Source organism: Laccaria bicolor, genomic scaffold (genome assembly GCF_000143565.1).
Source record: "Laccaria bicolor S238N-H82 LACBIscaffold_7 genomic scaffold, whole genome shotgun sequence".
Taxonomy (NCBI): domain Eukaryota; kingdom Fungi; phylum Basidiomycota; class Agaricomycetes; order Agaricales; family Hydnangiaceae; genus Laccaria; species Laccaria bicolor.
The window spans coordinates 706,974-724,697 of NW_001889878.1; the positions used below are offsets into that span (position 1 = coordinate 706,974).

A 17,724-nucleotide genomic window follows, 5' to 3' on the forward strand; every position below is an offset into this window, starting at 1 on the left:
ATTTCATTCTTCCTGGTAAGAATGAAGAAAGAATTGAAATGAAATGGAATGAAACAAAAATGATTTTATTCTCCATGGCAATAAATAAATAAAAATAAAACAGTTGCCAGGAATGAATGAAACAGAAGAAAATATCTCAAATGAAACAGGTATCATGAATGAATGAAAACCTTACATTTCATTCATTCACGGTAGCTGATCAAGTTTTTTTATGGCAGCTGCCATAACTACATCATGTAATTGGCAGCTACCAGTCCATTGTCAGGTGCAATCTTGATGTTATAGTTTTGGAGCCCTGGAAGCTTGTTGCTAGATGAGGAAGCAACTTTGTTTCTATTAGGGCAGGAGCATGCAGTATGTCCAACCTCTTTACAGATGAAACACTTATTTGCAGCATGTAATTCTTCCCTTTCTTTATCTGACATTTTAGATCTTTTAAAATCCTTATAGTTTCATTTACCATGCTCATGGTGCTCTTGGGACCTCTTACATATTGAAGAGAATCCTGGAATACTGTTGGTCTTTCGACTGCCATATCATTCATGCCCATCACAGTTACAGCGATGTCTGTCAGAACAATCACAGAATGGTTTCTTGTCCTCACGACTGCTTGGACCCTGATTGTGTTGGGCAGGGTCATACACACCAACCAAATTCGATAACTCAATAATTTTGGCATGGCATGCAACCCTCTTCCAAGATGACATCTCTGGGTTCAATTTTTCCTTCTGCAACTCCTTCTGAATGTCGTGATGCAATCCTCTCCACAATTTGTGGACGTGCTCTCATTTGTCTGAGAAGCCAATGCTCATGAAAAGCTCAGCCAGTTCAGCAATGTAAGTTTTAACAGTTTTGTTGTTTTGATAAAACCTGTCTAACTTCTTGTGTTGCTTTAAACAGAAATTAACAGGAAACACATCATCAAACAATGCCTTGAAAAACTTCACAGCAGTCCATTGCTTAGGATCATGGGATATATCACACGTATAAAAAGTGTTCACCTTATCCATAAGGAAATTGGACAAAACATATACATGGTGATGTTTGGGTACATTTCCATCCTCCAGATAAGCCATAGACTGAGTCATAAATTTATGGAAGAGCTGAGTGTTCAGTGTTCCATCATACTTATTGGGAGGGATAGGCTTCAAGGAAGACTTATTGGTATGCTTTTTGCCCTTATTTTTGCGATTTTTCTTTGATTTCTTGTGCCTTTTCTTATAGCCTTCGTTGCTATCATCAGACATGTCTAGTGTTTACAGGTCCCGTCCATAGGACCAAAAAAAAAAACATGGACTGGACTGAACCAGACCATGGTCCAGTCTTTTTTGGTTGCAGTTGCCCAAATTTGGGGTTGGTCCGGTTGCTGGTTGCCTCATTTCAAAAATCTTTTAAAACCATTCAAAGACTGGTTTAAATTGGTTGCAACCAGTTAAATGGTCACGTGCGTTACATAGCCTTGTAACCACGTTTTTTACCTTTAATTGGGTTTTTGGTTCATCAAAAATGGTTAAGAACTGAGAAAGATATAACCAAATCCATTTTGGCACAAATACTTGTTTGTGCAACTTGTACCAGAATGACTTTAATTCTAACTCACTCAAACTTACATCATTTTGCTTGATTCAATTTTTGGATATTGACATTTTAACTATGAAAATATACTCACCATCTATCAATATATGGTATGCATCAAATAATTTACAGTTGCCACATTACATTCTGCCTGAGTCTTTAGGAGACATAATTCGGTTTCAGTCATAGCTATGTCAAACCTTCATTAAATTTCCTGATAATTGGTGGAATGATGGGTATTTATATGTTTTACTGTGATATATAACCAGTTTATTTTTTGGAGTAATAATAATTGAGATACAAATGGTTTATATTGCTATGACAAATTTTACGCAAAAAGACCGGTCTGAATTGGTCTGAACATGGTCCATGGACCACAAAAGATCGGTCCTAGGTGGTCCGGTTTGGTTCCCTCAATATTTGGGTCAGTCCTTGACCGGTTGCAGTCCATAGTTGCGCATTTTCGGGGCAAAAAACCAGACTGAACCAGACCTGCACACACTAGACATGTCAAAGTCCAAAGAACTCTCAACATTGGAGTCTGAGCTGTCGGAATCAGATATGGAAGTGTCTGAGTCACTGAGAGGGTCCATGCTCAAGTTGTCTGAAGATTCAGAACTGTAACTTGAGTCAGAACTCTCAGAGTCCAAATCCTCAGAACTAGAATCCCAGCTAATGTGAGTCTTACAGCCTTCATGATTCTGAATCTTAAATTCTTTAGCTTCCTTAAAGGCTGCACCCAAGTAACTCTTAGGATTAATCTGAGCACTTGGTTTAAAATTGTGTGCAAAATGTTTAGCATCTTTTCCAATGCCTTCTTCATCCTTGGTAGGTCTTTCCTGATGCCCTCCAGCTGCTTTGCTGATTTCTTTTTCATATTCCCAGGAGAGCGGCATGCTAGCGCTTCAGTATTTGTAAACCTTTTTAGACTTCTTGGTGTGCTTCTTGAGCTTCTTTCTCTTTTCATCATTATTAACACTTATTTCATCAGTGCTCTTGATCAAATCCTCATCAGGATTTTTAATGATGGTGTCCCTGTCAGGACTAACAACTTGTGCATTGGTACGTTGTTCAGCATTATGATTTGCTTTAAATTTTTCTAACATCGATGCCTGTGCCTCAATGTCAAGGTCAGTATCTGAGATACCAACATTTCCCCAGTTCTGGGGATCCACTCCCTTTCCTTTGGAGATACTTTCTCCATGGGAGTAAGTCTTCTTTCATATGTGATCTTCATGTTTCAAGATTAATTCTTTCTGTTTCCTTGTTAAATTCTCATGTGCAAGTTGCACAACTTTAACTTGATTCATATTCAATTCAGACATTCTCTTAGGGGTATCAACACTATGGGAACGATGACTACCAGGTGTCGCCCACATAGTTGAGTACATTTCTTTGTCAATGAACGGATTATCCGCATTAACATCATTCCCAAATTCTAAATTAGTCTTGCCTGAGCCGACGACACAGACATCAGAGGGTTCCATCTTGAGGCATGGAGCCTCTGCAACAGTGTGGCCAAGACTAGCTGAGAACAAACTAGAAGGCGAGACATTAGCAATTTGAGAAGGGTTTACAGGTGCACCAGAAATGTCTGTGACAGGACTAGTGGATGTGACTGCGGACAGGCGGATACAAAGGTTATAACAAGACATAGTGAGAGTGGTGTTCATCGGTCATAGGAGTAGCTGGTTGATTAGACCAGTGTGATCCATGCAAGTCAACGAGCAACAAGTTAAGATATGAGGTTCAGTCAAAAATATGTGGCGTTAGCATGATTGGGTCACAGTAACAACACACAGAAAAATGGTAGAGTCTCAAATTCAAATAGACTGGGTAAAAGTATCTTCGTTCAAAACTGAGTAGTTACAAACAAGAGGGGCTCTTTAAATACCATTGCCAAGTAAATAAGGGGTGATGTAAATTGGGGGGACCTTTGGGATACCAATATAAAAGAATCAGGTGCCAGACTAGTGTTTGAAAGTTAGGTTAGTTAACCAGAAAATAACCGGAAAATAACCGGACCTAACCACAACACTAACCTAACTGTGGTTAGGGTTAGTTGATTTCGAAAATGGAATAACCGGTTATTTTGCGGTTAACTAACCGTTAAATAACCGGTTACAACCGGTTATAACCAGCCCTATTATACACCTTCAAAACGCACTTGAGAACGTCGAAAATGCTTAAAATTTGACTAAGTTACAGTCAAATCTCTAAAATATCACTCAAATGTGTAGACTTTCAAGGATAATTGCATAAATATGTCAATTCTTCACCGATTTTAGCGTTCTTGGGCCCGTTTTAAAGCTAGAATATGCAGAAATAATATCTATCAAGATACACATGAGCATATTTGCCTTGTTATAACCGATTCTTTATTTTTCGGTCCTAACCGGTTAGTAACTGCAAATAACCGACCGTAACCGGTTAGTTGCAGTCCGGTTAGGTTATTTTAGGTTTCGGGACAAAGGCTAACCGGTCTCGGTCTCGGTTAGAGCCCCTGGGCACCCAATAACCGGACCTAACCGGACTTTCGAACACTATGCCAGACCGAGAATGATGAAGGAATTCGAGGGTGTTGATAGGAATGAAAATAGAGAGAAGAGGTTGTGATGTCACATGACAGCTACACCTATGTTCCGCACATGGCTGTAAACTTTCAATCACAGGTCTCAAACAGAACTTCTCTGAGTCTCCTTCTTGTAAATTTTGCAAGTGAACTCCCAGATTGCAGACTGGTCCTCCCACCAGAGGACTGGGGGGTGCTGAGACAACACCAGCAGGGCACAACAAACTAAGGGCAGGTGAGGGAGGTGCACATGGGCCTAGAAGAAGTCAGGGAAGCCACAGGGATGAGCAACAAAGGTACACGCAGAATCTAAAAAGAAGAAAAAACAAGACAGTAGAAAGTGAGAAAGTTGGAAAAAGATCAAAGGGGATCCACTCACATCTATATGAAACAGAGAGCACAGAGGGATGTTGAAGGGATGGCCAAAATCATGAAGAAAGGCACCTGGGAGGCAGATGCAGGTGATAATGACAGAAAAGCAAGGCCATAGGCATGGCAGGGGCAGAGTGTTTCCCCCAGGCAGTGAGGAGGTGGAAAGTGAGGGGAATGCAGGCAAAGCGACACCCACATCAATGGTGGAGGCTGAGATGCAGAGTGCATTGAGGGAGGGGGTGAGGGAAAGACAGAACAAGGGGACATGTCTCCTTTGGGCACACAAAAGGCAAGGGCAGGGAAGCATGTGTGCACACTGATAAGATGTGATGGGGAACGTAAAGGGTCCGGTCCGAGGCATGATCCCTGAAAAGTCTCAGGGATCTCCTGGATAGTGACACAAACCCTTTTTGGGATGAATCCACTCAAATTCGATGACATAAGTACAATTATTTCACTTGATTTAAGGCACTGAATGTTAAATTCAATAAATTACACCCATCACTGGATTCTGTTTTCTGTGTGAAATTCTTTTGTTTTTACGTACCCTGACTTCTGTACAATGCCTCTCGCCTTTGTCTCTCTCAACCCCCTCTTGCTGCAGCCAACCTCTCAATGCGACACAGTCAACACCATGCCACATGGAGCTTGGCTCCCATCACATTTTCCATCTTTCCAGAGGTCAAATGCTCGTGTGCTCGATTATGATTTCATGAAGTGCAAACAAATGTGTTGGGATGGAAATGATGTGCTGCATGCATCACAACACGCATCAGGAAGTGGGGGATTTACAAGGTATGTCCAAAGATTCAATGAGTGCAAGGCCATGTTTTAGTTTTGCAGGATAGAATGCTCTTTTTTGCCACTCATGTACTACCCATCATGTGAATATACATCCTTAGCTGCAACATTACAAGAAACACTATGAGAATTACATTTAAGAAGCCTAATGACAGAACAGGTTACAGAGAGATTTATGAGCCAATGTGTTATAGCAGGGGTTAGTACCCTGAACCAAAAGACCCTTAAATTGGGTGCAGGGATAGGCCAGCTCATGGAAAGCTACCTTGAATTGAGCTGGTTGGCATCACAGGACATTAAATCCACTAAATTGAACTTGATTTAACCTAAATCCATTGCACATAAGCACTTATGGTGACTTATGTGTGCTTATCTGACTTATTTTCAGTCCCTTGCAGCAAACCACCATTCAAATTTTCCCCTGAAGAGCAAAAAAAGTGATAAACATGTAGTGACTGGTGCATCAGAGACACTCTGCAAGTTTTGTATCTTTACCAAAAGATTGATGGTGCCCATGCCCCAATCAAGGATGCGCCATGAGGTCCATTTGGGACAAGGCTGCATGTTTGCTCAGGGGAAAGCCAGGACTGGAAAAAAAATTGCATTTTTATGTATAATAAATGCAAAATGGTACAGTACAAGTAAAACTTTGGAAGGGGACACACGCAGTGGTCGAAGCGGTGGCGGGGGAGGAGAAATGGGAGGAGGACACGACGCACCAGGTCACGTGGTCACGTGCACCTTCCCAAAAGGGTAGAGATCCGAGAGATCCCGTTAAATCGGCTGACATAAGTAGAAGAAAAAAATGGAGGACGCAGAATCGAACACCAAACACTCTGGTAAGCACCAAGAAACCTGCACAAATAACCACTACACCAAAGGCATATATTTTTATGGTTCGTCATGTACTATATCATCCCCCAGCCGATCAACTTTCCTCATAAGGAAAGTGAGACGGGGAGAGCTTCAACACAGAACTTCTCCTCTCCTTCTGCTGTTCCACTCAGACCGCACCGTTACATATAACAAAACAATGGCTCTCAGACTCTGCAAGAATATCATCTTCTCTGTCGCTTCTGGAGTCTTTTCCTACGTCCCCGTCCCGACTCCAATCCAAAAGGTACTGGACCTTGCTGTAGTTTTTTCGCAACAGGCCTCTGGCAGCTTTCAACAAATCCAGCGAAGTATTTCTGAACCTTGTCTGTGTTTCTGCGCATCCTGACCCCCGCCCCCCGCGCGCGCTTCAGATAATTTGCCCGCTATTGACCAACTTGAAGGCCTTTCCGCACATCACATAACCCTTGCCTCCGATAGTCCAGAAATGACGGATCAAACTCGACGCTACGTCATCGGGCTACTGGCATCGACCGCGCTTAAGCTCAACCACTGGCAAGCCACGGATTTCGTGGCGCTCAATGCCCTGCTTGACTGTCCAGAAGAGAATAGCTCATGGCTTTGTGGTGAAGAGATCCGTAGCGGCCCTGGTTTTCTGCTTGGCGACCCAGCCTGCGACAGGATAATCTTCGTACCACCACCATTTGAAGAAATCGTCGATACAGTGGAGCCAGTCGGAGAAATTAGGAAACTGATAGGATTCCGCTACGCCTACCTTCAGCGCATACGGGACTTCGTGCCAAAGCTTACCGCTGATGATACCTTGTTTCTCGTTATCTGCGGACATGGCTCAGAGGAGGGAATTGTGTTTTTGGGCGATGCATACCATCACATCACCCTCCATCCGTTTGAAGTGGAGTGCGCTCTAGAGGGCTGTGCCGCAACAGTTTACCTCATCATCACCGCTTGCTTTTCAGGCCGCTGGAAAAGCAAGCGATGGAATCTTATTGCGGCAGCTGGAGCAGACCAGGAATCAGTTTCGATTGTGGAGTCGGACTCTGGCCATTTTCGTGGTGGGCTCTTCACCACAGCCCTCTTAGCGGAGCACGCCGACCAGTACGGACTGCGAGCACCTAAACCCGGCCCTGTCACAGACACTCCAACTTATAGTAGCGGAGGTTACTCAAACCCCTTTGCACAAATGGAACACGACTTTGGTCCCCCTCGTCAGGGGCAGCGACATCCGATGCTCTTGCTGCCGCGTAAGCGTACATCAGACGTTTTGGATTGGTTGCATAAACTGCGAAACGACATGGGTAGAACCTATGCCTCTGCCGACTTCAAAATCTGCCCATGTCGGGAAGATGATACTGTTTGGAAACCCTTGTTCGCAGACCTGACAAACTCTCCTGCCCTTCAGCGAAATAATGTTCAGCCTCCATCTCAAGCCCCACCTGCCTCTGGCGACTCATCGCCTATCCTGCAAAATACGGAATCAGTCCTGTTAGAAGAAAATGAAAACATGTATCTCTGCCTTGCTAGGGACCACCTTCGATTTGCACCACCAGAGACACTTGGAGAAGTCTATCTTCTCCGCCATTGCAATGCCCTTGTGAATGATCAAAACCCTTTTTATGGATCTCTTACGGCTGAGGAGAAAGCGGAGACCGTGAAAATTCTCAAGCAGAGGGATGACTACCGGTTCCTCGCACGAAGCATTGCTCACAAGCTGGGCTGGCAAAATGCCGCCATTGAAGTTGGCTCTCCCTTTACTGAACAGCGACGACTGGACCACGACTTGAGTCTGCAAGCTGAGGCGGCTGACCACGGCTACCTTTTGAGGGATCTCCATGTATTTCAAATCAACACGCCTTGGAAGGGCGTTGCAGGATGGCTTGCAAGAGTCTGGGAAGCTGCCGGGAAACCTACGATAGATACGAAGAAGTGGAGGAAAACTTTGAAGGATTGTTCTGAGTTTGCTGGTATCACACTTCATTTTGCACAATAGATTTTTACATAAGGCTTTCATAAGACAACACAAAGTACTTTTCTTCGTCTTTGTTCTGAACAAGAAGTCTCAGTACTACGACGCAAGTGGTAATAATGCCATACGAGAAGATTACAGGCTTTGGGCATAGCTCAGGTCGCATCGAGCAGGTTATGTATCATTACACGCCATCCTCTGTGCTGATATTGAATGAGCAGTTCCTGGACACAAGAGTGCACTTGCTTCTGACTTGCTCGGTCCCGGACCTATGTACTACTAACGCCACATGCCACAGGCATCACGCAGGGATGCCACCTCATAGCGTGCACAAGACAGGGTGTCGAAGCGAGGTAGAGGTACGGGCGTTCAAGAAGCAGCTGGCATGCGTTGACGACTTTCTATGTGCTCTTTCTTGTGTAGACTGTCGCCAGTGAGCACAACTCATCTTATTAGTCCCTCAACCTGATCGATACCCGTAGCCTCGAGCTGAAATGTGACAAGACCGTAACATGTTCAAGGTGTGTTCCTGTCCCACCCCATTCTATTCTCGTGGCTCAGACGTTACAGTAGAGGCTATTCTGCGATATGTCCCAACGGGAGTCTAATCACTGGTCAAGGGACGAGCCTGAGGTGGGTTCAGTCCGTATACTTTCCGATGTTGTCGCTCGCTCACATGAGTTATTCCTTGGATAGGACTCTCCCACCGGCCTCCCCTTCTTCGCAGCGGGCCTTAGCCTAGTGATACACCCAAGAAACCCACACGCACCAACCGTACACGCAAACTACCGCTACTTCGAAATAACCTCCCCGGACGCCGACGACGACGACGACGAAGACGAAGACGCACCACCAAAAGTCCTAGCATGGTGGTTCGGAGGCGGCTCCGACCTAACCCCTTCATACCTCTACCCAGAAGACGCCTCCCACTTCCACAAAACCCTCCAATCCGCATGCAACCCACACGGACCCCAACTCTACCCAACCTTCAAAAAATGGTGCGACGAGTACTTTTACATCCCTCACCCTCCCTCACCGCAACGAAACGCGCGGAATTGGGGGTATCTTCTTTGATGACCTTAATTCCGGTATACACGTCCGATTACCCGATTCTCAGGTCATCACTCCCCGGCCTAGAACACCCGACGAGATATTCAAGTTCGTACGTGCCCTGAGAAGCTGCATCAGAAGATGGCCCACACGAGCGATCGTATACGTCAGTTGGAGGACGCCCTTGCCATCTTGCAGTCGACAGTTAGCAAAAAACCACACCTGCTGCTTGACCGTGAGCTGTTGAAGATCAAGTCGAGTACTGCCGAGCTTCATTCGGCCGTGGAAGGTGAAGAACATGAGAGCCCAGACCACCAGGAACAAGCGGAAGAATCACAATATATAGAGGCCTGGCTATTCGCGATGACGGAGCCGCTACTGTACTTTCTATGGTCGATCGGCATGCTCGGAGGTGTACAATTTATCAACCGTAACTTTGTCTAACAGTCACTTCTTATTGTTGGTCTTTCATTTCATTCCCACTACTCAAGACTAACATTCATTTAGGGCGAAGCCACCTCCCCACTCGAACGCTCGCTCCAACGCGACCCCAGCGGAACCGTCTGGCCAGCCCAGCCCAGCCCACTCAGCCAGATCCACAACATCGCCAGAGATAAGCTCCCTCGCCTTCTTGCAGCAAAAGTTGGCTGGCCGTACATCCTCAAGGGCCGGATACGTTACACAAAGCGGCTCATTGGATGCTGTATTCTCAGCTCTGCTGGAATGCTGATATGTTCACTCGCAGCTCTAACCTACAAGCGCTTGCTTACTTTTTTCTTGCAAATCGTCGCATTCTTTAATAGCCTTGCCATGAGACTTCTCGGCATCAGCCTTGCATACTTCTCGTCGGCTGGGTTCAATCATTCTTTAAAGTGGCCAACTTCTCAATAAACGTCTCGGCGAACTTACTTTCTTACAACTATCCACATATTCTCCCCCTCAGATAGCAGGTCGGGTATGTCTTCCTGACCTTCTTTGGGTAGTTCTCATCGGATAATGTGTGTAGCTATTTTGCTTCGAGTACCGGAGCTGCTGGCTGGTCGGCCCATTATTTGGTGGGAGATGCGTGGTTTGGGTGTCCGCGTTGGAGTAGGGTCATCATCAGTCAGTTCTCCCTTTTGTATCTTCGTCCTGTCCCTTACATCTGATTTAGATCATGCCATTAATAATCCCGCTCGCCTATTCCTTCCTGCTTCCCCATAGCTCGTCTTTCCTCTATTCTGTTACGCCAACTGTCTATGAAGACGCTTTAAGCCCGCCCCCGGCGCTTTCGGCGCAGCCATACACTCCTATCGCCCTAGATGAAGATGAAGATGGGGAAGAAGAAGGAACTCTCGCCCCCGGACCCAAACAGGGTGTGGCGCTTAGTTCAGCCCCTTCTCCTGAAGTACATGCTTCCATTATGTAGGCATCTCTTCTTCCTATTGCTGCGTAATTGGCTGATCTATGGATGTCTACCTAGTCTGCGTTTATCTCGTGAGTTTCATTTGCCATCTTTATACACCTGAATTTATCATTTGACACTTGCGTTAGTTTGAGTACACCATCAATCAGGTCTGTCTGAACTCCTCTTCACTGACTCACCAACCTCTGATCCGTGTTTCTCGACAATCAAGGGGATCGGTCCGACACTTCTGTATCCTGTGCCATCGGCGAAAGATCACTGGCTGCTCAGCAAGATCATCCACTCAGTCAGGGATTACTATCCCCTGTGGCAAGTACGTCGCTCCATTCTCCTCATATTCTTGATCAACTGATTTTACGCTCTACTATAGCTTGTCTATCAATCAACCGTCTTCCTGTCCAGATCCTCTATTTCATTCGGGATCCCTGCTCTTCCCCAAAGCATGCTCCCGCTATCCGCCATCATTCAAGCCGTTATCCTCGTCGTCCTATTCTACGAGTCAGCGGTAGGATTGTTTGACGACGGCGATGAGGCTTGGAGCGTCTTGCTCGTCTTCATTCTGATTAGTCCAGAAGGGATCTGCGGCCGCTTGGCATAGTACGCTATACGTTATCCTTTTACGCGTTCCACATGCTTACTCGTCCCATCAATCACCTTCACTCTTTAGCGTCAACGTCTTCGACCGCGTTACTCACGAACCTCCAGATCCAAACACGCGCAACAACATTCAAGTTGAACGAACGAGTCAAGAACGCGAGTTCAAGATTGGCTCTATCGGATTCGCGGATTCGACTGGTATCCTCTTTGCTTCCATTTTTGCGGTACCTACCGAGTTGGAACTCTGCAAAGCGCAAATCAGGAGGGGCAAGTTCCTTTGCAAAGGGCTTGAGACAAGTAGAGAGTTTATACGCGGGCGTCTATGTATATTTATTACTATATTACCCCCCATTTTTTTCTGGGATAGCCTGTCAGAAAAAAAATTGTACATTTTGTAGAGGTGGTTGTGATATACAATGAACTGGTGAAAAGACAAAGGAAAGAACAAGGATAGCAACGATAGCGAAGGTATATAGCCTGAGGGATATTCATAGGGTCAGATATGATATAACGTGTATGGGTGAGATGAAAAATGCATATGTTTAATCCTCAAAGAGATGGCGGGGAGATGCAACCTAAAATCAAAGGGCGTAAGAAAGCGCTGGACATCATGGGACACCAAATGCCTGCCTACCTTGTGCATGTAAGATTGCCACGTTTCCTGGAGGCTGCTGTCTTCAGCTGCAATCCCTCTAAGAACACCTCCGGGGGTATAATGTTGGTGCGGTTGGTACGCCTGCTGCTGCTGTGACGGACCTGTGCCATACGGTTGTTGTTCCTCCATAGCATATCCACTCGGCGCCCCGGGCCAGTATTGGTACGATTCCCCACGGTAGTGCGATTGCGAGGCACGAGGACGAGCGTCGTAAGTGGTGCTCGTTGTGGGAGGCGTATAATGCACAAGTGAGGAGACGGATGATTCTGGGCTTGGATGATGATGATGTGCGAACTCTCCCGGAGGGACGGCATACATCTGGTGCCGCTGTTGTGGAGGAGGCGGCAAAGTTTCAGTAGGATGTCGGGACGGTGTAGCGTGAGGCATGGGCTGATAATGTTGTTGGTGTTGCTGCTGCTGGTATGCGACTTGCAGATTGGGATGAGACTGAGAATGCGAGAGTTGTCGGAGATGATGAGCGGAGGACACGGACGTGGGAATGGCTGCTGGTGGTGGTGGTGGTGGGATGTCGTGCATGGGATGATCTGGTCCAGAAGGTTGAGCATAAGCTGCGCGGTGGCCATAGTGCTGTTGTTGCAGTTGCTGCTGCTGTAAGAGTCGTTGCTGCTCCTCCACTTGCAAACGATACTGCTCTTGTCTTTGCTGTTGTTGAAGCTGCTCCCGGCATCGAAGTTCCTCCTCCTGCTGTTGCTGCAGTTGCTGCTGCTGCCTCAAAAGCTCTTGCTGCTGCTGAAGATGTGCCTGCTGTTGAGCCTGTTGCTGCATAAGAATCTGTTGCCTCTCCACCTGTTGCCTCTCCCTCTCCTCCTGCTGCTGCTGCTGGAACCTCTGCCGCTCCTGCCTTTGCTGAATCTGAATCTGCTGCTGCCGCGACAATTCCTGCTGATGACGTTGCTGCTGCTGCTGTAACAACGGCCCACGGTCCACAGCCATAGAAGAACCACTAAACAAATCCGCACGTTGCGCATTCTGCAGCTGCGCTCGGAGATGTCCGTCAAACACATTCAACTCATTCACCAAGCTGGGGTGAACATTAGCGAATGAAGGATTATCCGTGAACGCCTGCTTTGGTGAATCCGACGAAGCTCGCGAAGAATCTGCAGTGTCACCACCTTGTGTAGGAGACCTGGAAGTGGACGAACGCAACGGTGTAAGGGAGTTAGAAGCAGTATTGGCAGATTTCGTGGCCACGGTGTGCGTCTTGCCACTGAATATCGAGAGCTCGTCTTTGTTGTCTTCAGGTTCAGAAGGCTTGAAAATGTCGTTTTGAATCTTGGGTGCGATGCCACTCGTAGTCTCGCGGTAGATTTGCTGTGCCTTACCTTGAAGGCGTCTCAAGATAGGCTTTGAAGAAAGAGAGGTTAGCTTTTGAGCAGTATACGTGCAAAAGGGAGGCACGAACAAGAAATTTGACCGCTCGCCCACCATGATTCGCAGCACTTGCAAAGAGTTCGCACGCCGAATTCAATTCCATCAGCGCTGCTGGGGCAACTTTACACTTGGAGCTGTGTGTCACAACAGACGCTAGCATCACCTACCAAACATAAGCCTCCACCATATAGGGTGATAAAACACAAGCACCGCTCACCGTAGCAGAAAACGCATGCGTCCACAAAACCCAAAACCGGGCGATTTGCGCGGGAAACATTGCAAACTGCTGTTTCACCGACCCAATAATGGTGCAAGCGCTTCGATATCCAGCAAGGAAAGAGGGAGCGTATTGGCTCTTGATTGGATCGAGTGGGTTGCTTGAAATGGCGTGAGCGAAAAAGCAACGATGTATGTAGAGAAGAGCTTTATAAAGAAAAAATCTATGAGTGTTACCCAAATGGAATAGAGACAAGGACCTCACTGAGTTCACGGTAATTCGTGGGCATGAAATGGGACATGGTCAACGCGAGACCAAGACCTTGGGGTGGCGGACCTTGAGCGTACGACGGGAGTTCCATGTCCCGCACTTTCCGATCCAAGTCGAGAATGATGGAATACTTTGGTGCGCGCGATGTAAGGGTTCCTTGTACGACGGCGGAGACACACTCCGCGCCGAATCGAGCCTTCCAGAATGGGACTGGAGTATGGAAGACATTAAGCAGTGCAAACCTAAAAATAAGAGAAACGTACAACTAGGCTGAGGCGTTCCATCGTCGTCCATAGTCCGATCTGGATCAGAAGGGAGTTCACAATCGACAAAAGGGAGTGAGAATGTTGCGAGGCGGCCAGTTGCAAGGCTCTGTAAGCGTGAATGAGTGCCATTGTATTTTTTACTGAGGATGAATGAAAGAGCTGACCTGCCAGCAATCCGTAATAAAGAGTTCCCAGAATAATGCACGACGTTTCTGCACCTCTGCTGGACTAAGTTTCCAGCGTGCACTATCTCGATCTAATGGAAGGATAAGTATCAAGGCAGACAAACAGAAACCGAAAAAACACACGCAGGCCAATCTGACGAAAAAAACACATAATCAGAAAGATAAAAAAGCAACATAAAAGAAAAAGATAGCTACACTTTGCGCAAGCTTCGTGGCAAGCCCCATAAGAGTCCACGTACTCTCAATGCTATTCTCACCACTACACAACCCCTCATAAATCGCCATAAGCGACAACGTTTGCACCGTCGCCACGCTCGGCGGTCTCTCCAAAATAGGCTCCAGCGTCAACGAAGCCTTCGTCAACTGATAAAACTGCTCTGCATCTACATTATCCGGCGCAGCTGGCAACTCCATATCCGTGAGTGCGCCAAAGCAAAAAATGACGAACAACAGCGCAAGGTCATGTGCACCGCCCTTTGTAGTAACACCCGTGTCACTATTCGTTCTGCTGCTCATGGGTGGGGAGGAGAGTGAGGAAGCGGGTGAGTGTGTCGCTGATAATGATAATAGTTCTGAAGGCGGTTTTGGCGCTTCGTTGTACCACATTGGTAGGATCTCTTCGTGGAGTTGGCGTTGCGTCACGGCGCCGAAGAACCATGGTGCTTGGTCGAGGTAGAGTTGGCAGAGGCGGTATGCTTGTGGCCATGGTGGAAGGTGGGTTGAGACGAGGTATTCCAAGTCGATGCCGGATCGATAGGAGGAAGAGGGAAGAGGGAAAGAGGCGGCGAGGGAGCTTATCTCTGGTGAAGTTGTGGATCTGGCGGAGTGGGACTGGGCTGGCCAATTTAAGGATCCGCTGGGGTCGCGTTGGAGCGAGAGTTCGAGTGGGGAGGTGGCTTCACCCTAAAATGAATATCAGTGGGAATGAGTAGTGGGAATGAGATGAAGGACGGACGATAAGAAGAGACTGTTGAAGAGGTCCAAAGTTAGTGGACGACTGGTTGATAAATAGTACATTGCACACACCTCCGAGCCTGCGGATCGACCATAGAAAGTAGCAGCTCCGTCATCGCGAATAGCCAGGGTCCCAAACGCGTCTATGTACTGTGATTCTTCCGCTTGTTCCTGGTGGTCTGGACTCTCATGTTCTTCACCTTCCACAGCCGAATGTAGCTCAATACTCGACTTTATCTTCAACAGCTCACGGTCAAGCAGTGGGTGTGTTTCTTTGCTAACTGTCGACTGCAAGATGGCAAGGGCGTCCTCCAACTGACGTATACGATCACTCATATGGGCTATCTTCTGATGCAGCTTCTCCGTATCCGCCAGAACGAATCTAGGAAATAACAACACTTATGTGAGCGAGCGACAACATCGGACGCTGAACCCACCTTGTCCCTTGACCAGTGATTAGACTCCCGTTTGGACATATTGCAGAACAGCCTCTCCGTTTACAACTGTGATGCCTCTCAGCCACAAGAATAGAATGGGGTGGGACAGGAACATACCTTGAACATGGTACGGTCTTGTCACATTTCAGCTTGAGGCTAACGGGGTATGCGATCAGGTTGTGGGGGGGGGGGATTGGTAAGATGAGTTATTGCTCACCGGCGACACTCTGCACAAGATAGAGCGCCTAGAAAGCCGTTAGCGCACGCCAAGTGCTTCTTGAACACCCTTACCTCTAGCCCGCTTCGACTCCTTGTCCTGTGCACGCTGTGAGGTGGCATCCTTGCGTGGGGCCTGTGGCATGTGGGCGTTGGTAGAAGGTGGGAGATGGGAATGGAAGAATTAAAAGGGATTTTGCATGTCGAACTGGAAGTGCCAGTGATTGTGGGTACAGGCGCTATGCTTCCCAGTCGTGACCCCTTCTGAAGCCAAGCCAAAGCCAAATGCGGATATCGTATACACCAGCTCCTCATCATCAGATCTCATTTCTTTCTCTTTCTCTCAATTCTTTTACTGATACTTTAGTACTGTGTCTCTAGTCTAACAGCTACATGTTCTGTATTATAGACTCCTAATTGTTTTGGTCCCGACTCGGGGGATGCTCTCAAGAGTCACATCATTCAATATTCATCATCGTCCGTCGATCAATCCCCGCCGAGTACTCCGATATATACTTGGATCTTACACGTCTACGAGTAACTAGCTCTAACACCGACGAAGATCTCGTCAGTATCTTGAGCCTAATACGCCACTGAGCTCAAAATTTTACAAGCTCACCACGTCCACTGCCAGAGCAATAATTAATAGAGTGATGGGGTACAAGGAGCATGTGCTATGAATATCTTACAAAAAATGGAAATGCGAGAGATTAGGAACCCAAAGGACTCAAATGAGAACCCCCTCTGCCTGCTGCAGTCAATCTTCTTCTCTAGTCGCTCTTGACCCTTTCATATCCGCCCTTCGAGGAACCCACATTGCTTCCGCCCCAACCACCAAACCAACTCCCCCGTTTCGCTGCCCCAGGTCTCCCACCAGCCACGTACCCAACTTCGCCTTCTCTAGGCCCATCCACATCATACCCTTCAACATCGCTCGGCACTTCAATCTCCTCAAACCTCCCCGACGTCGAGGGATCTCTATTGCGCAGATCAGAGTCTGACGAGCCGCGCGAAGCGCTAGGCCTCGACCCCGTAGGGGGTGTCAGAACAGCAGCGTTAGGATCGGCAGCTGCGAGGTTGGCCAACTCCTCTTCGAGCTCTCGTCTCCTATCAAGGACCGACTGCGTACTCCCCGAGGAAGAGGGCGTGAATGCAGGCGTTGCGGGAGGTCTAGTACCAGCCGCAGCCGCAGTCTGTCTAAGAAGCGCCGACCCAGAGGCGATGATACCAGGGCCATAGGTTCCCCAAAGGGACGATATGAGTTGGGTAGGTCCAGCTGGGTTCGCAGCTGACGGCGCCGCTGCGTTAGCCTGTCTCCCAACAACCTGTCCCTGCCCTGCGGCCGCAGCGACAATTTGGTCCCAAAGCGCCCTGAAACGTTCCTGCAAAAACGTGTATACTTTGGCCTTCAACGATGCGAGCGTAGCATCGATCTGCGACTCATGGCGATGGAAGAATGGCTGTAGGTGGTTGATGTAGAGGTATGAAGACCCGCGGGTCTGTGGTAGTGCGAGATATAGGAGGAAGAGGGTCTTGAGGGTGTAGTAGAATGGGATCCTAAGGGCGTAGGGTTAAGGGGTATATCATTGAATGTGGGGAAATGTCGGTACCATGAGACAAGCCACTCTGTTGTGTATTCGACTGCTACTACGCAGCCAAGGACGGACCAGTACATGAGCCATCGCTCAAGATCTTCCTCGGAAGCAGGGCGTTGACTCAATGTCTTGTAAGATGCATAGCCTGGATAAAGGAATGCTACGGTGGCACTGAAGCACCAGATGAATAAATAAATCTCTCAAATATAAAGAGACGTACCCAACAATGCGATATGTAAAATGGAATAACATTGTTGAGAGAGAGAGAAAGAAGAGATCTAGGCTGACATAATCACGCAGGTCTGACGCGCACATTCAAGACACGCAGCAAAGTATAATACCCTGAC

General features: G+C 47.3%; 5 protein-coding genes across 5 annotated transcripts; 2 read left to right on the forward strand and 3 right to left on the reverse strand.

Moving 5' to 3' along the window:
• Positions 1-2,000: 2,000 nt before the first annotated feature.
• LACBIDRAFT_325303 (uncharacterized protein) lies at positions 2,001-3,230 on the reverse strand (the record flags this gene model as incomplete). Its single annotated transcript, XM_001878977.1, has 4 exons — positions 2,001-2,056; positions 2,078-2,336; positions 2,496-2,619; positions 2,953-3,230. The coding sequence occupies 4 exons, from the start codon at positions 3,228-3,230 to the stop codon at positions 2,001-2,003; spliced, it is 717 nt and encodes a 238-aa protein (XP_001879012.1).
• Positions 3,231-8,257: 5,027 nt separating this feature from the next.
• LACBIDRAFT_317133 (uncharacterized protein) lies at positions 8,258-9,212 on the forward strand (the record flags this gene model as incomplete). Its single annotated transcript, XM_001878757.1, has 4 exons — positions 8,258-8,571; positions 8,621-8,659; positions 8,714-8,771; positions 8,835-9,212. The coding sequence occupies 4 exons, from the start codon at positions 8,258-8,260 to the stop codon at positions 9,210-9,212; spliced, it is 789 nt and encodes a 262-aa protein (XP_001878792.1).
• A 117-nt stretch (positions 9,213-9,329) lies between these two features.
• LACBIDRAFT_317134 (uncharacterized protein) lies at positions 9,330-11,588 on the forward strand (the record flags this gene model as incomplete). The annotated part of the gene is made up of 9 exons (XM_001878758.1): positions 9,330-9,602; positions 9,696-10,060; positions 10,139-10,143; positions 10,195-10,292; positions 10,342-10,592; positions 10,651-10,664; positions 10,728-10,906; positions 10,964-11,190; positions 11,261-11,588. 9 exons carry the CDS (start codon positions 9,330-9,332, stop codon positions 11,586-11,588), a joined length of 1,740 nt encoding a protein of 579 aa, XP_001878793.1.
• Positions 11,589-11,732: 144 nt separating this feature from the next.
• LACBIDRAFT_317135 (uncharacterized protein) lies at positions 11,733-15,927 on the reverse strand (the record flags this gene model as incomplete). The annotated part of the gene is made up of 15 exons (XM_001878978.1): positions 11,733-11,765; positions 11,825-13,210; positions 13,269-13,400; positions 13,446-13,660; positions 13,719-13,934; positions 13,988-14,096; positions 14,155-14,246; positions 14,299-14,308; positions 14,371-15,078; positions 15,131-15,142; positions 15,202-15,511; positions 15,567-15,632; positions 15,684-15,722; positions 15,784-15,811; positions 15,858-15,927. 15 exons carry the CDS (start codon positions 15,925-15,927, stop codon positions 11,733-11,735), a joined length of 3,426 nt encoding a protein of 1,141 aa, XP_001879013.1.
• A 625-nt stretch (positions 15,928-16,552) lies between these two features.
• Positions 16,553-17,629, reverse strand: LACBIDRAFT_317136 (uncharacterized protein; the record flags this gene model as incomplete). The annotated part of the gene is made up of 3 exons (XM_001878979.1): positions 16,553-17,339; positions 17,393-17,548; positions 17,598-17,629. 3 exons carry the CDS (start codon positions 17,627-17,629, stop codon positions 16,553-16,555), a joined length of 975 nt encoding a protein of 324 aa, XP_001879014.1.
• Between the last annotated feature and the right edge of the window lie 95 nt (positions 17,630-17,724).